This window comes from Pleurodeles waltl, chromosome 10 (assembly GCF_031143425.1).
Source record: "Pleurodeles waltl isolate 20211129_DDA chromosome 10, aPleWal1.hap1.20221129, whole genome shotgun sequence".
Taxonomy (NCBI): Eukaryota; Metazoa; Chordata; class Amphibia; order Caudata; family Salamandridae; genus Pleurodeles; species Pleurodeles waltl.
In genome coordinates this window covers 489131350-489150830 of record NC_090449.1, presented here as the reverse complement: position 1 = coordinate 489150830, position 19481 = coordinate 489131350, and the positions used below count along the sequence as shown (strand labels likewise).

Sequence of the window (19481 nt, the reverse complement as noted above, 5' to 3'; positions counted from 1 at the left end):
GTGGGCATGGAGCCCCGTCGTGGATCTGGCTTTGCATTCATCCGGCTGAGGTGCCCCCCCTTCCCTTCCCCCTGAGGTGCCTGTTGTATTTCTCTCTGATGCCCCGGCAGTGTTCTCTCCGTTTGTGGACAGGTATCTTGTGTGGGCCTCGCCCATGCATTTTTGGACTAGTGGTGCACGGACATTGATATGTGCATATCTGCCCTACTTCTCTTAATGTATATACTTTTGACTGATTTTATAATATATCTGAATATATTTGAGACATGTATATTGATACATTACAATGTTTGAAATGATTTTGTTTGGTCTTTGCATTCTTCCGGGGGGGTTGTGGGTTGTTACTGTGATGTTTCTAAATGCACTGGTGTTTGTGTTGTAATATGCGAAGGTGGGGGAGGGGTGTTGCGTGTGTGTCCCCCTGACTTTTGCCCCCCCTCCCCTATGTCGTAGGTGCAGTACTCACCGTTGTCTTCGCCGGCGCAGGCGTTGGTCTTCGTAGATGAGTAGGAATACAAGGGCAGGTAGGATTTGTAATTCCGGCTCCATGGCGTCCTCCTTCCTCGTGGGATGTATTCAGGTAAGCGTTTTCCCATAGCAAAAGCTGTTTCCGCCGTGTTTTATCCACGGTGAAATGCCCCGGAAAAGGTGGTGGATTGGCGGGTTGTGATACTATGGGCGGTACATTGTCTTCCGCCTGTCTGTTGGCAGTGACCGCCGCGCTGCTTGTCTTTACCACCATGGCAGGCGGTGTGTTAAAGTGGCTGTCTTTGTTGGCGGTGTCTTCCAGGGTCATGATTCCCTGTTTGTGTCCGCCGGCCTGTTTGCGGTATTACCGCCGCTTTAGCACCGTCCGCCAGGGTTGTAATGACCCCCTTAGTGTTCTGAGGTCTAATATGGGTCTCAGTGTTTTGTCCTTTTTTGGAATTAGGAAATACAGGGAGTAAACACCTGTTCCTTTTTGATGGTTGGGTACAAGTTCTATTGCTTCTTTTTGAAACAGTGCTTGGACTTCTATTTGTAACAGATCCAAGTGTTGTTTGGACATGTTGTGTGCTCTTGGAGACACATTTGGTGGTAATTGTCAGAATTCTATGCAATAGCCATGTTGGATAATGGCTAGAACCCATGAGTCCGTAGTTATCTCTTGCCAATTTTGGTAATAATCTGTGAGTCTCCCCCCCCCACAGGTGTTGTATGTTGGGGGTTTGTGACGTCGGCGTCACTGTTTAGTTTGTGGTGTTTTTGAGCTTTGGAATTTCCCTCTTGGTTTAGGGAACTGTCCACCCCTATATTGTCCCCGAAAACCTCCTCTTTGGTATTGCCTCTGGTATGTGGGTCTGGCCTGTGAGGTGGAAGGTTCTGTGGCTTGGGCCCGAAACCCCCCTCTAAAGTGTGGCTTCCTAAAAGTGCCTCTGCTCTGTGGGGAGTAGAGCGCGCCCATGGCTTTGGCCGTGTCAGTGTCTTTCTTTAGTTTGTCTATAGCTGTATCCACCTCCAGCCCAAACAATTGTTGTCCGTTAAAAGGCATATTCAGCAAAGCTTGCTGGATCTCTGGCTTAATTCCGGAGGTGCGTAGCCATGCGTGTCTCCAAATGGTGACCGCCGTGTTTACTGTTCTGGCGGCTGTGTCTGCTGAGTCCATAGCCGATATTATTTGGTTGTTGGAGATACTTTGGCCTTCCTCTACAACCTGTTGGGCACGCTTCTGAAACTCTTTGGGAAGGTGTTCAATGAAATGTTGCATTTCGCCCCAATGTGCCCTGTCGTATCTTGACAGTAGAGCTTGCGAATTGGCAATTCGCCATTGATTGGCTGCCTGTGCTGCAACCCTTTTGCCTGCTGCATCGAATTTCTGACTTTCTTTGTCGGGTGGTGGTGCGTCCCCAGAAGTTTGTGAGTTTGCCTTTTTCCGGGCTGCTCCTACTACTACTGAATCAGGAGTTAGTTGTTGCTTAATGTAAACAGGGTCCGTAGGGGGAGGTTTATATTTCTTCTCTACCCTAGGTGTGATGGCTCTGCTCTTCACCGGGTCTTGAAACACCTGTTTGGCGTGTATTAACATGCCTGGTAACATTGGCAAGCTTTGGTATTGGCTATGTGTTGATGACAGGGTATTCAATAAAAAATCATCTTCTATAGGTTTCGAATGTAATGCTACGTTATGGAAAGTAGCTGCGCTGGAAACTACCTGAATATAAGCAGTACTGTCCTCTGGTGGTGATGGCCTTGCCGGGTAACAGTCCGGACTATTATCAGAGACTGGTGCATCGTACAGATCCCATGCATCTGGGTCATCTTGGCTCATCCCTGTGTGCGTTGGTGACTGCATCATTGGGGGTGTTGCTATTGGGGACAGATGTGGTGAGGGAGGTGGCGATGGCTGTGGAGAAAAATGTGGTGGTGTTTTTTCTTTAGCCACCTTTGCTTTTTGGCTGCATTTCCGTTTCATGGAATGCGAGCTTCCGCTTCATTTTAATTGGGGGAAGAGTTCTTATTTTCCCCGTGTCTTTTTGATTATGTAGCCTCCTCTGTGTTTGATCTGGCTCTCCCATCGCCAGTTCTTGTCCAAACTTGTGGCCTTGTAGTTGTGAGGAAAGGCCCTGTTCGTTCATATAAGAGCTTTGTTTCGGCTCCGAGGCTGGGTGTTTCGGCACCAAAACCTTCTCAGGAGTCTTTTTAGGCTCCAAATAAACCTTTTTTTGATTTCGGAGTGCCGATGTCTCGGTACAGAGTTTGGTCGGAGCCGGTATCTCGGTGCCGAGTATATTCTGAGCCAGTATCTCGACCAGGGGTCGGATGTCTTCGGCTGCTGTGTGCCCTTTTTCGGTGCCGATGCTTGGTCACCGTGCTTTCGGGTAAAGCCATGGCCTGTCGGCGGTGGCGTCCCCTGGGCCTTCCTGATTTTCGAGTGAGTTTTGGCCGGGCCTGGTTTACTCCCGGTTTGTTGCCTCGTCGGCTGCTCACTCTCGAGCGAGTCCGAGTCCGAATCTGGGATGGAGAATGTCTCCTCCTCTTCGACGTCGGGGTGTCCGGCCGGTGTCGACGCCATTTGAAGCCTTTGAGCTCTCCGGTCGCGCAGCGTCTTCTTGGACCGAAATGCCCGACAGGCCTCGTACGTATCCACTTTGTGTTCCGGTGACAAACACAGATTACAGACCAAATGTTGGTCTGTATAAGGATACTTAGCGTGGCATTTGGGTCAGAAACGGAATGGGGTCCGTTCCATGAGCCTTGAAGATGAACGCAGTCGGGCCGTCCAGGCCCCGTCGAGGAGTGGAAGCCCCGAAGGGCTGCCGGAGCTCTTCTTTTCTTCGGTGTCGATGTGCTATGTCTAACCCGATACCGATCGCAAACAATACCGTCGAATTTTCCATTTGTTAACTAACTTTTCCGAAATACAGAGCGAAGAGGAACACGCCCGAACCCGATGGCGGAAAAAAAACAATCTAAGATGGAGTCGAGGTCCATGCGCAATGGAGCCAAAAGGGGAGGAGTCCCTCGGTCTCGTGACTCGAAAAGACTTCTTCGAAGAAAAACAACTTGTAACACTCCGAGCCCAACACTAGATGGCACGATAATGCACAGCATGTGTATCTGCAGCTACACATGCTATCGAACATATATATATATATATATATCAATGAGTAATCTTAATGGTTTGGGCAGCTAGTTAAAAAGCGAGATACTGCTAAAAATTGATAACTAGGGGCAGTATGCAGATTTCATATCAGTACAGGAAACTCATTCAGTGGGCAATAACTGTGCCTACTGGATAGGGGCAGATATGAAGTCTTGGCCCAATCAGGGTCCACTCCTGCTTAACAAGGTGGTCATTTTATCATGGGGGATGGGGAGGGAGTTATGATGGTACCCTAGTATATACCCATAGGGCTCCAGTCAACAGTGTTGGGAAGCATGGGGAAGTGGATTCTGCAAGTTCCAGATGTACTGTTGATTACTGAGAGAAGACATGGATAGGATTTAAATGACTAACCAACAGGAGCATGTAGACAGAAGGCTGTATAACTATGTAAATGCTCAGGGATTAATGAATCTGTGGAGGGAAATACACCTCAATGTAAGACAATACTCCAGTGTATCCAACGGTACGCAAGTACTCGCAAGACTCAATTACTTTCTTGTATCACGGGTACAGGAGGGCAGATATGGTGACATATACTTTCTACCAAGAAGGATGTCTAATCATTTTCTTTTATGTACACAACTGGAAATCAGAGAGGTTATGTATGATCGGTTGGAGACTTGATTTTCAGGAGATAAAGGACTATGACATTAAGAAAGATCTAATACAGTCAACAGAGCTATAATTTATAGAAAACACAGATTTAGTACAATCAGAAGTAACAACACTGGAAGCATATAAAGCTGTCAAGTGTGAACAGCATATTTCCATGGCAGCCAGAAAGTGTAAAGAAAAACCCAAGGCCATTATAGATGTAAAGCAAAACCTGGGTCAATCGGAGGAGATAACATAATAGTCCCCAGTGCTGATGTAGCTCTTTGAATTGCATTATCCAGACAAGAATGCTAGCAGATACTTGAGAGGGAGGCAAACTACATGACATGGGTAATAAAGCGGGTAAAGTTTAATTATGGCTGGTTCACTGGGACAAAAGTCAGAGATGGATTTGGAGGATCAAGACTAGAAGTGGCGAGTTGGTAGAATTTGCAACTAAAATTGCACAGACCTTTGGCATGTATGCTGAAACATGGCAACCCAGAAACAGGTGCTCTTATGAGGAAATTCAAAGATTTGTAAGGAACTAGTGGATCAAATAATATGGTTCTAATCCATAAAAAGGGCAACCCAGTGGATGAGTATGCATGGTACAGGCCAATTTCATTGCTTAATATTGAAGATAAAATATTAACAAAAGTGCTGGCTAACCAACTCTATCGAGTGATCAAGACGTTAACTGTCATGGACCAATCTGGCTTCATGTCACATAGATCCACCTGCCACAATCTAGTACACCTTTAGGGTGGCATGGATACATACAGAAGCTTGCGGTTTTGCTGTCTCTCAATCGCAAAAAGCATTTAATTTACTCAAATAGCCATAATTGATGGCAGTTCTTCAAAGGATGGGCAACAGCTCGGAATTCAGGGCATGGGTTCAATTGGTATACAACAATATTACAGCACAGGTGAGTGGTAATAGCACACTACTGAGAGAATTCCAATTGGGCTGAGGGGGGACACAGGGAGGCCCACTGTCCTTCTACTGTGTGCCACTACAGTAGAACCACTGGTGGAACGGAAGAGGTGCAATCCATTAGTGAAGGCCTTTGTTGGGACCCAGGGTGGAAAGATATAATCTCCCTATATGTGGATGATCTACTTCTATACTTAGAAGATAGGGATTAACTGTATCAAAAACTAGACCCTGAATGACTGAGCTCATACCAGTTTATTGGGTGGCGGCCATCAAAAGCTTGGAATGTCCACTACAACGGTCATATGAGGGACTCAATTACCTGGCGGTGTATATCCCTAAAGAGTTTACATGACAAAACTCAGGTTGGATCTTTGCTGAATACAAAGAAGATGCAGAGCAGTGGAGGAAGCTCCTGTAATCATTGATGGGAAAAGCAGAGTAAATTCCTAAATATACTTCAAAATACACCCTATTAGGCCCCAGATAGTTGCTTCAAAACAGCTAACAGTTTAACAAAGTTTCTGTCCTGGGTCAGATGAACTCAGAACATAGCATTAAGTACCCTAACCAGAAATGTGTGTGATGGGGCACTGCCTTAAGGGACCTGAGATTATACTACTGGGTGGTCCAATTATTGGTGAGGAATGGGTGGGTTTTCGATATGCAACAAAAATTGTTGAGGACAGAAAGGCAATGGCCTCATGAGAATATCAGGGGGGACTGTATTGAAGGGGAACCCCTAGCCTAAAGCATACCCCTACAGCTACAGCTATTGAGCTCTGGGGGGAAAAAACTCTAGAAAGCTGGAAGGGTTTCAAAGATGGGATCTCCTTGGTATTTCGAAGATAGGGCAGATTTGGGGAGTACAGGGTATGCTTACATTTGAAGAACCACAGAGACAGCCTGCAAATTGGCGGCACCACTGCACAAACAAGCAAACCTATACAAAACACTACTAAATAACTGCCATCCTCCTTTGGAAAAACTCAAGAATAGATGGGACCAAGATTTGGGAATCTTAGATGAAGTGGACTAGGGAGAGGCGTGCAATTGCGGTACCAATCAGAGCAGCTTTTTGACAGATACAGCGCAAAATTGTACATCACGTCTATTGCACTAAAATATGGTTTTATATACTAGGTAAGACAGACAATAACAAATGCACGTGAATTGTCATAGGATGGGTACCTGTTCAGAGGCCACAAAGGTTCTTGGCAAGCTTTAATTGCAAGGGCCACAGGGACAGGGTAGATCTCAACACAAGTAAGTTGTGTCTAGCAATATGTTGGAATCAAGACGTTATCCAAATATACATGGATTTTTTGTAACAATGCCCTGCTAACAGCCAGAAGAGACACTGTTAAAACCTAGGGGCAGCAATTGGATCCCTCTTGTCACATAATGGACCCATAACATGAACTGCTGTATGCAAGCAGAAGACATCATATATCAAGAGCAATGGTGTTCCCAGAAATTTGCAGGCCCTGGTGTGAGCTTCAAGAATATGAATTTGAAATGAAACAGAAATGCTGCTACAACTGTTTAAGTATATGGCTATTAATATTAGAACAGTTCCACATAAAGAGATTATGTAAAAGGTTTGGAATCTACACACTACAATAAAACTCAATCAGCCCCTATCTGACAACACCGCCACACTGACAATTTTCAATTGCACTTATCTTTTGTAGGATTCAAACTTGTCTCCTAAAGGTGACACAGATTTCTCTGCTATGGACACAACCCAGTAAGCCATCTTACAGACTAGAACAAATGATTAACAACAACAGTATAGAACAGCCATAAGGTAAACTGCTCTAAGGTCCTGCTTGAATTGTACTGAAAATTCTAGTCCACCTGTTTAATTAATGTCTGAGGAAGTTTTTAAGTGAAAGTCAAACCATTAAAGTTAGTGTTAAAGAACGATTAAGTAGCGTATGATACTCAGCAGCCTACCACATAAAAGATAATGGCTTTGGGGCCTAGACTGCCGCAGTCATTTTTCTGGCCTGTTAGTGTACCTATGAATCTGCTTTGGTTTCAACTGGATGCAACATCTTACTGGCCAAACCTAGGAACTTCGGAGGAAATGTTGCTGTGGTGGTTACCCATCAAGGCAATAACAACTCTACCTTCTGCCAATCTGAGAGCTCCAGCAGCAGTCAGAATGAAGACATCTGTTGCACTAAACCACATAGTTTGGAAATAGCATAAGAATGTGTCTTACCTGCTTCACCACGGGTGGGGCATTGTGACATGCGCTCTGCGATGTGCACTGAGACGCACAAGGGCTGGATTCATGTTCTCTTGGTGATGGTTTCTGCTGTTCCAGAAAGTTCAGTACAATCTACATTCAAGAAGAATTCATACTGTTGTCATCCACATAGAATCAGGTATACGAATTATCAAGATCATCAACAACTATTTTTTATGGTGAACTCACCTGTAGAACTATCTTGCACAAATAAATTTCCTTGTTGAAGTGAATTTCGCTCTTAATGTGGGTTTCCTTTAAGAACAGATTTCTTTTTGGAACTGCTTTTCTTCTTGCAATAAAATCCCATTTTGGAAAGAACGTCTCTTTAGGATCTAATTTACCTCTCAGAAAGAATATCCATTTTATAAGTCATCTATAAGGCAATTTCCTTGCAGAGATAAAGAATAGTTTCTTACCTGTAATCCTAGTTATTTCTTGGTGGAAAACTCCATTGAAGTCATAAGCACGAAATAGCCCCGTCCACGTGCCAGGATCCCGGAGCATTTTGTCAAATTGTTTCTTCTTAAGTGTAGATGTTCGCCTCTCTTCAGGAAGGCCTGCAGAGACACTTAGGAAAAAAATACATTATGCAGCCTATATGACCTTGCTACAGTGGCTCATTTCTTCATCTTGTACTCAAAAAAGACAAGAGGCCAGAAGAATCACATGTGTATAATTTAATAATGATGTTGTTGTAGAAAGACAGCACAAATCTCTTCCACAAAGTTTTGTTGCTAGAGTATAGAGATGAAGGAAAGCAGGACGGTGTAGCCCATAGGCTGTCATTATGTGAGTTACAAATAGAGACTGCCCACTTTTAAAAACATACTAGGGACCACCAGTATCTCATTATGTTCATCAGGTGACAATTGCTTCAGTTCTCTTTGAAGTGATGCAAGATTGATATGTAGGTCCGTGGTTGCCTACGTCAACTCCACCGGGGAGGAGGGAGTGTTGCTTATGACTTCAATGGATATTCCCCAAACAGAGAACAAGGATTACAGGTAAGAAGTCATTCTTTCTCTCTTAGGGGATCTCCAGTGATAGTCCTAGGCACTGAATAGTGTAACAAGCCCATTCCCAGTAAGAGAGTTGGAGAAGAAACAGGAATGACTAAGACAGCCATTTAAACAAACAAATTTCTAAAAGAGGCTTGTCCTACTTGAGCATCTGCTCTAGCATCGGAGTCCAAGCAGTAGTGCTTCCTGATATATGAACAGATCTCCACTTAGCTGCTTTGGAAATTTAAGCTACAGGGACCTTCCTCATTAAAGCGACAGAGACCACTGTACCTCTAGTGGAGTGTGCTTTCAGTCTAGCGATTAGAGTCTTGTTAGCTTTTTGATAGCACCATATGATACAGGACACTATAAATTGCAAAATGGATTGTTTGGAAGTGGCTAACCCTGTACAGACAGGACCATAGTTGATAAACAATTGGTCCGATCTGCGGATGCCTCATGTTTTATCAAGATAAAACTTCAAGACTCTCCTTGCATCTAGAGAATTAAGTGTTCTTTCAGCCGAAGTTGAAGGATGCTGAAAGAGTGTTGGTAATGAGGAACATCTGATTGACATGGAAATCTGAAATAACTTTAAGGAGGAATTTCGGGTGAGTCCTCATGACCACTTTGTAAGATTGGAGACTATGTATGGCTCATGACAGCATAATGCTTGGATCTCGCTAACTCTGCTTGCTGATGTAATTGCTACAAGGAAAGCAGTTTTCCATGAAAGATGTTGTAGGAATGCCTTGTGTATGGGCTCAAAATGTGTCCTGCATAAGCCGTGAAAGGACTGTGCTGAGCTCCCAAGGAAGTGAAGGATGCCTAACAGGAGAAAAAACCTTCTTTAACCCTTCTAGAAAAACCTTGATTATAGGCATTTTGAAAAAAGAGGTTTGTGACGGACATATTCTGTAGGCTGTAACGGCTGCCAAGTGAACCTTTATTGAATAGAATTGTAAGCCAGATTTTGCCAAATGTAGTAGATATGAAAGAATGACATCTTCCTGGCAAGATGTAGGGTCCACGTTCTTGGGAGAACACCAAATGCAAAATCTCTTCCACTTGAAGGCTTATGCAAAACAGGTTGAAGACCACTTAGCCTCTTTGAAGATCTCCATGCAGTTGTGAGGCAGGTTCAAGTGTCTCTACTGCACTAGCTCAGGAGCCATGCAGCCAAACTCAAGGAGGAGAGATTGGGGTGAATCAATTGGCCTCCGAATACTCTTAGTAGGTCTGGTTTGCATGGCAGCCTTGAGATGTGGATGCTCTGACCAATGAAACAGGTCCATGAATCATCAATGACGTGGCCACTGGGGGGCAATCAGCATCATCTTGGCTCTCGAGTGGGACAGCTTGATGAGGACTGACGGGATTAGAGGAATTGGCAAAAGGCAGAAAGAAATTTGCCAGACCAGTTGATCCATATGGCATTTCCCAGTGCCTGTGGTTGGAAGTACCTTGAGGGAAAGCTTTGTCATTTTTTGTTTTCTACACTGGCAAACAAGTTGATGGTTGGAGTGCCCCACAGTTCGAAGATGTTTTGTACAACGTTATCATGCAAGACCCATTCATGGTTTCCTTGCAGAACTCTGCTAAGAGCGTCTGTTTGAGCATTTTGTACACCTGGAAGGTGAGTTGCCGTGATATTCAGGTTCCTCGCATTGAACCGTCTGAACAAGCAGAAACTGGGTCTTGAATGATGGGCAAAAGGCTTTGAGTGCTAGATGAACTGCCAGAGGTAAGGGAGATTGATGAGTCAGGTTATCTCTCTCCAAGATCATGTGCCCTGAATTTGGAGGAGATCCATGTGAGGTCCCCATCCTAGCAGTGATGCATCTGGCACTATGGTTTGAGAAAGAACCTGTTGTTGAAATGGCATTCCTCGAAGAAGGTTGGCTGGAGAGCACCACCATTTCAGGGACTGTTTTGCATGAAAAAATAGCTTGATTCTATCCTCCCAGTTGCCCATCAGTTGGACACACTGGCCCTTAAGACATTCCTGAAGAGGCCACATATATAGACGGGCATTTGGAGTGAGGAGGATGCAGGAGGCCATCAAGCTGAGATAAGACGACACTGCCTTCACCGTTAGATGAAAGACTTTCATGAGAGAGTGACACTTTGAAAGATTGATAAGAGCCTCTCCTCCAAAGAACACACACTAGCCTGAATAGTGTAATTTGAAGCTCACAAATAATGCAAAGTTTGAACCGGGGTAGGTGTTGACTTGCTGAGGTTGACATGAAGCCCCAAACGTTGAAGGGATCGCAGGTCCAGTTGTAATAAAGATGGCTTCCTGAGCAGCTGACACCTTTATTAGCCAATTGTACAGGTATGGGTGACGAAGACAATGTTTTTTGAGGCGGGCAGCCACTACTACCATGCATTTCCAGATTGTTCTGGGTGCTGACTTTACACCAAATGGGAGTTCTAGTACTGATAATGATTCTGCCCCACAACAAACATCAAAAACATTCAATATTTTCTGGCAATTGGTGTATGAAAATACAAGCCAATCTCCCTGGTGTAATTGGTGCTACATCTGATGTAATGCCAACATCTGGAACTTTTCTTGTCAAAACCATTTGTTGGCTACTTTAAGGTTGAGTATCGGTCTGAATTCATACTTGTCTTTTTTTTCCACCAGAAAGTATCTGGAACAAATATCTGTTCCACGCTGTCTGCACGGAACGGCTTCCACTGCTTGTTTTTGTAAGAGGATATTGACCTCCAACCGTTGTATAAGTAGATGGAAACTGGATGGTTTCAGAGGTATGGTCAGTTGGGGTCTAGTGAATCTGAGACAATACCCATGTTGGACAATATTCAGAACCCAGGTGTCCTGCGTGATTTTTTGCGACTCTGTAGATTTTGAGAACTGCTTCCCCCTCCCGGAGTGCGTGACGGAAGAGGGGGAAGGGAGAATTCAGGGTTTTGATCCAGCTGGTTGTTATCCCCTTTAGCTGGCTGCTGGGTGGATTTTCCCCTAGTCTGCTTTCGCTGGTGTTGATGATAAAGTCATTGTTGTTGTGACTGCTGGCGACCTTGATACTGTGGAAAGCTGGATTTTGGTTGCAGCCCCCTACTATTTGCCTGGAACCTGATGTGGTTTTGAACTGTGTGCCCTGGGCTCCTGCTAAACAGGTTCCCAGGGCCAGATCGCTTTTCCCCAAACTGTACTATGTTTGGCACTTCAGCCACCCTTGTAAGTCCCTAGTAAATCGTACCCCTGGTACCTAGGGCCTGAGTACTGAAAAGTGTCCCCCACAGCTGCAGCACCAATTGTGCCACTATGAAAGACCCCCACACCAGCCTCACACAGACTGCCAAGCCAAGTGTATGGCCTGGTGCATTTAAAAGTTACAAACTCAACATAGCACTCACCAAGAGTGCCCTGTCCACTAACACTGCATGCACAATAGGTAAGTCACTCCTCTGGCAGGCCTTACAGCCCTAAGGTAAGGTGCACTGTAATGCATATGAGGGCATATGGTTGCATGAGCAAACATGCCCCTACTGGGTCTTTACCAAACCATAAGGCATAGTAAGTGTACAGGGGAGCCAAAGTAAGTACATGTGCTGGACACTGGTCCTGACGAGTTTCCCAACTACATGATGGCTACTCTGAACCCTTTGTTGTTTGGCATCAAACAACTCAGAATAATAAATCTACACTGGTACCAGTGCTGGATTTACTATACCATGTATCCAGCGACCACCTTAGAGGTGGCCCTGTAAAACCTGCACTACCTTGGCATGGTTACTGGCTAGTCCAAACCAGCCTGCCACCACCAGACAATTCTGGATCACTGGGGTGAGGGCTATTGCTCTCTGGAACCAGAACACAAAGCCTTTCCTGGGCAGAGGTGTCACACCTCCTCCCCTAGGAAGGTGCCCTCCTCTGGTAGGAAGCTTCAAAGGCCATGCAGCCTTTGAAGCACCGCTCCAGCCATTTGCTGCTAGCAGCAGATGGCCACCCCCCATCCCTGACCCCACTTTTGGAGGGAGGAACGGTGGGAAAACGCACCAAGTATAGGGGGAGTGACCACCCTCAGCTTGCACCACCCCTCAGGTGTAGCAGACGAGGTGGTCACTCCATTTCAATTTCCTCCATCTTGGATGGCAGGAAAATAGCTAACCAGGGTTAGGGATGTTACCCCTTCCCACAGGAAGCAGTCACATATTGGGTGTAGCCACTCAATGGAAAGTGGCCTATTGGCCACCACCAGGAACACCCCTAACGCCTACTAAGGAAAGTGTCACTTACCCAGTGTACATCTGTTCGTGGCATGAGACGCTGCAGATTCACATGCTGTGCATATCCCGCCATCTAGTGTTGGGCTCGGAGTGTTACAAGTTGTTTTTTTTCGAAGAAGTCTTTTCAAGTCACGAGACCGAGGGACTCTTCCCCTTTTGGCTTCATTGCGCATGGGCGTCGACTCCATCTTAGATTGTTTTCCCCGCAGAGGGTGAGGTAGGAGTTGTGTATATAGTAATAGTGCCCATGCAATGGAGTAAGTATGTATGTACATAATGTGACAAAAAAGTGATATATTTACAGATTTACAAATGTACAAGTTTAATTTTTTGTCAACTTCGAACGGCTACAGACTCCCGGGGAGGTGGGAGGGCGCATGTGAATCTGCAGCGTCTTATGCCACGAACAGATGTACACTGGGTAAGTGACATTTTCCGTTCAATGGCATGTGTAGCTGCAGATACACATGCTGTGCATAGACTAGTAAGTAGTTACCTCCCCAAAAGCGGTGGTTTAGCCTGTAGGGGTTGAAGTTGTTTGAAATAATGTTCTTAATACTGCTTGTCCTACTGTGGATTGTTGTGTTGTTAAAACATCCACACAGTAATGCTTGGTAAATGTATGAGGCGTAGACCATGTGGCTGCCTTACATATTTCAGTCATTGGAATGTTTCCTGGAAAAGCCATTGTGGCACCTTTCTTTCTAGTGGAGTGTGCCCTTGGTGTAATAGGCAGTTCTCTTTTTGCTTTTATATAACAGTTTGAATACATTTAACTATCCATCTGGCAATGCCTTGTTTGGATATTGGATTCCTTGTATGAGGTTTTTGGAAAGCAACAAACAATTGTTTTGTTTTGCGAATTTGTTTGGTTCTATCAATGTAGTACATTAGTGCCCTTTTGATGTCTAATGTATGTAATGCTCTCTCAGCTACAGAATCTGGTTCTGGAAAGAACACTGGGAGTTCTACTGTTTGATTTAAGTGGAACGGTGAAATGACCTTAGGTAAGACTTTTGGATTTGTGCGTAGAACTACTTTATGCTTGTGTATAAATGTTTGTATTTCACTTACTCTTCTGAGAGATGTGATAGCTATTAGAAAGGCTACTTTCCATGTTAAGTACTGTATCTCACATGAGTGCATGGGTTCAAATGGTGGACCCATGAGTCGTGTTAATACGATGTTAAGGTTCCACGAAGGAACTGGTGGTGTTCTTGGCGGAATAATCCTTTTCAGACCTTCCATAAATGCTTTTATGACTGGGATTCTGAATAATGAAGTTGAGTGCGTAATTTGCAGATAAGCTGAAATTGCAGTCAGATGTATTTTAATGGATGAAAAAGCTAATTTGGACTTTTCTAAGTGTAGTAGGTAGCTTACGATGTTTTTTGCAGATGCTTGTAATGGTTGAATTTGATTATTATGGCAGTAATAAACAAATCTTTTCCACTTATTTGCGTAGCAACGTCTTGTGGTATGTTTTCTAGCTTGTTTTATGACCTCCATACATTCTTGTGTAAAGTCTAGGTGTCCGAATTCTAAGATTTCAGGAGCCAAATTGCTAGATTGAGCGATGCTGGATTCGGATGTCTGATCTGTTGTTTGTGTTGAGTTAACAGATCTGGTCTGTTTGTCAGTTTGATAGGAGGAACTACTGACATGTCTAGTAGTGTCGTGTACCAAGGTTGTCGTGCCCAAGTTGGTGCTATTAGTATGAGTTTGAGTTTGTTTTGACTCAATTTGTTTACTAGATACAGAAGGAGTGGGAGAGGGGGGGAAAAGCGAAAGCAAATATCTCTGACCAACTCATCCATAACGCACTTCCTTGAGAGTGAGCTTGTGGGTACCTGGATGCAAAGTTTTGGCATTTTGCGTTGTCTTTTGTTGCAAATAGGTCTATTTGCGGTGTTCCCCATCTTTGGAAGTAAGATTTTATTATTTGGGGATGATTTTCCCATTCGTGGATCTGTTGGTGATCCCGAGAGAGATTGTCGGCTAACTGAATTTGAATCCCTGGTATGAACTGCGCTATTAGGCAAATGTGGTTGGGAATCGCCCAATGCCATATCTTTTGAGCTAAGAGACACAATTGTGTTGAGTGTGTCCCTCCTTGTTTGTTCAGATAATACATTGTTGTCATGTTGTCTGTTTTGACAAGAATGTGTTTGTGAGCTATTAGTGGTTGAAATGCTTTCAACGCTAGAAATACTGCTAGTAGTTCTAAGTGGTTTATATGAAGCTGTCTCTGCTGAGTGTCCCATTCTCCTTGGATGCTGTGTTGGTTGAGGTGTGCTCTCCACCCTACCATGGAAGCATCCGTTGTGATCACGTATTGAGGCACTGGGTCTTGGAAAGGCTGCCCTTTGTTTAAATTTATAGTATTCCACCATTGAAGCGAGGTGTATGTTTGACGGTTTATCAACACTAGATCTTAAAGTTGACCCTGTGCTTGTGACCATTGTGACGCTAAGCACTGTTGTAAGGGCCGCATGTGTAATCTTGCGTTTGGGACAATGGCTATGCATGAGGACATCATGCCTAGTAGCTTCATTACTAATTTTACCTGGAACCTTTGGTTTGGATGCATGGCCTGTATTACGTTTTGGAATGCTTGTACCCTTTGTGGACTTGGAGTGGCAATCCCTTTTTTTGTGTTGATTGTTGCTCGTAAGTACTGTTGTATTTGACACAGCTGTAGGTGTGATTTGTTGTAGTTGAGTGAGAACCCTAGCTTGTGAAGGGTTTCTATAACGTATTTTGTGTGTTGTGAACACCGTTCTTGCGTATTGGTTTTGATTAACCAATCGTCTAGATACGGGAACACATGTATTTGCTGTCTTCTGATATGGGCTGCCACTACGGCAAGGCATTTTGTAAAAACTCTTGGCGCTGTTGTTATTCCTAATGGCAACACTTTGAACTGGTAATGTAGTCCTTGGATTACAAACCTTAAGTATTTTCTGTGGGAAGGATGTATGGGTATATGGAAATACGCATCCTTGAAGTCTAATGTTGTCATGTAGTCTTCTTGTTTGAGCAATGGGATCACGTCTTGCAGTGTCACCATGTGAAAGTGATCTGATTTGATGTAAATGTTTAAGGTTCTGAGATCTAAAATGGGTCTTAGAGTTTTGTCTTTTTTGGGTATGAGAAAGTACAGGGAGTAAACACCTGTTCGTTTCTGATGAATTGGTACTAGTTCGATTGCATCTTTTTGCAACAACGCTTGGACCTCCAGTTGTAATAGATGCAAGTGTTGTTTGGACATGTTGTGTGTTTTCGGTGAGACATTTGGAGAGAATTGTAGGAATTTTATACAATAACCATGTTGGATAATGGCTAGGACCCACGTGTCTGTTGTTATTTCCTCCCAGTTTTGGTTAAAATTTGTGAGTCTCCCCCCCACTGGTGTTATGTGTTGGGGATTTGTGACAATGAAGTCACTGTTTATTTTGCGGTGTCTGTGGACTTTGGAACTTTCCTCTAGTTTTAGGGAACTGTCCTCCTCTGTACTGTCCCCGAAAGCTTCCCCTCTGATACTGTCTCTGGTATGTGGGCCTTGTTTGTGAGGTTAAGGGTTCTGTGCTCTGTCCTTGAAACCCCCCTCCAAACTGTGTTTTTCGAAATGCGCCTCAGCTCTGTGGGGAGTAGAGTGCGCCCATGGCCTTGGCCGTATCTGTGTCCTTTTTAAGTTTCTCGACAGCAGTGTCCACTTCCGGCCCAAACAACTGCTGTCCGTTAAAGAGCATATTCAGCACCACCTGTTGAATTTCTGGCGTGAATCCTGAGGTGCGTAGCCATGCGTGTCTACGTATGGTGACCGCTGTATTTACAGTTCTTGCAGCTGTGTCTGCTGCATCCATTGCCGACCGTATCTGGTTATTAGAGATACTCTGACCTTCTTCCACCACTTGTTGCTCTATGAAGTCTTGCATTTCGTCCCAATGAGCTCTATTGTATCTTGATAGCAAGGCCTGTGAATTGTCAATGCGCCACTGGTTGGCTGCTTGTGCTGCAACCCGTTTCCCCGCTGCGTCGAACTTGCGTGCCATTGGTGATGGCTGTGGTGAGCGATGTGGTGATGGTGGCAGAGTTACTTATATTGCCACCTTTGCTTGTGGCTGCTTGTCTTTCTCTTGGAAAGCAAGTTTCCTTTTCATTCGGATTGGAGGGAGAGTTCTTATTTTTCCTGTCTCTTTTTGAATGTGGAGCCTTCTTTGTGTGTAATCTGGCTCACGAGCTTCTAGTTCCTGCCCAAATTTTCGGTTTTCGGAGCATGTTCGGTTTCGTCCTCGTCCGAATCCGCGATGGAGAAGGTTTCTTCTTCCTCCACGTCTTGGTGTCCTGTCGGCGCCGATGCCATTTGAAGTCTTCTTGCTCTCCGGTCTCTTAGCGTTTTCCTCGATCGAAACGCTCGACAGGCCTCGCAGGTATCCTCTTTGTGTTCGGGAGACAAACACAAATTACAGACCAGATGCTGATCTGTGTAAGGATACTTGTTGTGGCATTCGGGGCAGAAGCGGAATGGGGTCCGTTCCATTAGCCTTGAAGACGCACTTGGTGAGGCCGACCAGGCCCCACCGGAGCTCTTCCAAATTCAGTGTCAATCTGCGTTAAGTAACCCGATACCGAACGCAAACAATACCGTCAAATTTTCCGAGATTTAACTACCTTTCCGAACCGAAACACGGAGCGAAGAGGAACACGTCCGAACCCGATGGCGGAAAGAAAACAATCTAAGATGGAGTCGACGCCCATGCGCAATGGAGCAGAAAGGGGAGGAGTCCCTCGGTCTCGTGACTCGAAAAGACTTCTTCGAAGAAAAACAACTTGTAACACTCCGAGCCCAACACTAGATGGCGGGATAAGCACAGCATGTGTATCTGCAGCTACACATGCCATCAAACATACAGTATTTAGTGGGCATCCCTAGACCTGGAGATTAGATTCGACGGAAACATGAAGAAAAAGGCGCCAAACCCTGCCTGCTGCACCAAGGACTCTACAATCACCCCTGAGGGGTCGACTGGACAGACTATGCCAAGAACTTCTCTCCAGAGTGTAGGCATCACTTCCTGCAACCAGCAAGCAAGATCCAGTGAAGTCCAGGTCACGGACCGGCCGCTGACCAATGACGGGACCCAGCAGCCGGACCAAATTCCACCCGACAGACCCAGAGGACAAACCTGCTGGTGTGTTAAGTTTGGTGGCACTGCAACCTCAAGTGGCCGAGATGTGCCATAGCCCGGGGTACTAGACCCCAAAAGTCAGACACCCAGAAGAAAACTCCACTCCGGACACTCCAAGGACTAGAAGCAAGCACCAGTCGAGTGACTTCAGGATGCCCAAGAACCACCCCCCAGAGTAGCCCTTCTGCCCTGGATCCACCCATCAAGTGACCTGCACCTGGCTCCAAAGGCTCCTTAATGCACAGCCCTTGGCTGACCTACCTGCTCTGCTCTCGGCCTCTCTGGCCCCTGCACTGGAAAACCAGCTGTGCTCTAGAGGTCTCTAACCCCTTGCGACCTCTAAACTCCAAAGGGACCCACCGGACTTACCTTTAAGTCCATCTGTGCAGTGCACTTCCAAGTGGTCCCCCTCTCAGCTCTCCTCCAAGACTTTCAGCCGCTGCTCCCACTTGAACCAACTGCCCAAACATCTTGACGACCTCAACCTAAAAACAGAAGGTGACAATTGTGAAAACATTGCCCGATTTTATATGCATGTTTAAAGTTTTCTCTCATTGATTCCTATAGTACGTAATTACACACAAAAAGATTAATTTCGGTAAACTTTGATAAATCATAACATAAGAAGTACTTACCCAATTTTGACGATCTTGGTCTTAGAACTTTTATAAAAATCTGAAGTATTTTTGTAAATTGGTCTTGAGTTATTCTTTTGAGTGTCTCCCCATATTTATTGATACTGTGAGTACACAAATGCTTAACACTTCTCCAAGATTAGCCTAACTGCTTGACAAAGCAACCATAAAATAGAGCATTAGGTGGTCTATTTGTTACTTCTGAATACCAAGGTGGGGTTGCTTGGAATCTCTACACAGTGCACATCGTTTTTGTGCACTATAGAGAGAGCTAGCCTCCTACAGATACCATTGAGGGGGTTAAACCCTCAAGGCGTAGAAACTGAGTTGGTAGGGCCTGAAAGTTTTTTTTGCTATTTAGATCTCTCTAAACCCACTTCTTTAAGGGTTTCCATCTCAGACTCCATGTGAGCCACCCTTCCGAACAGGGTGGAACCTAAGAATGGGAGGTGCAGGATTCTTTGTTGATACTCCAGATGGATATTAAGAGGAGACAATAATGCCTCCTTGAAGCGATGCAGTGGCAATACTCATGTGCCGCTAACAGGGAAGTGTCTGGTGCTGCACTTATGACCCGACTGGAGACCATCAAGCCCTCATTAACGATCTCCATGAAGTCTTCCTGTTTGTCTCTAGAGTGATGTTCAGCAACGATCTCCATGAAGTTGTCCTGTTTGTCTCTGGAGAGATGTTCTGCAAACGGTTGAACAGATTCCCATAGTGCTCTGTCGTATCTGCAGAGAATGGCAGCTTTGATGGTGGTTGCTGCTGTACTACAGACTTTGCAATTTATAGAGTCCAGTTTCCTATTCTCCTTATCAGGTGGCACAGATGAAGTAGGGCTAGTGGCATGGTGCTTTTTGGTCACTAATACAACCACCGAGTGTGTCAGCACTAAGGAAGACAGGATCTTGCTCTGGAGGATAATATTTTTTTCTGAAGTCCTGAGGG

The 19481-nt window shown here is 45.0% G+C and overlaps 1 protein-coding gene across 13 annotated transcripts in view; it reads right to left on the bottom strand.

The window, feature by feature from the left end:
• The window catches only part of LOC138261643 (uncharacterized), a 1036964-nt gene that overhangs the window by 861251 nt on the left and 156232 nt on the right, over positions 1-19481 (bottom strand). For all 13 annotated transcript variants that reach the window (XM_069210793.1, XM_069210797.1, XM_069210802.1 and 10 more), the window contains one exon: positions 7410-7529. In XM_069210793.1, coding sequence (XP_069066894.1) covers positions 7410-7529 — 120 coding nt within the window. The remainder of the gene's footprint in view (positions 1-7409; positions 7530-19481) is intronic.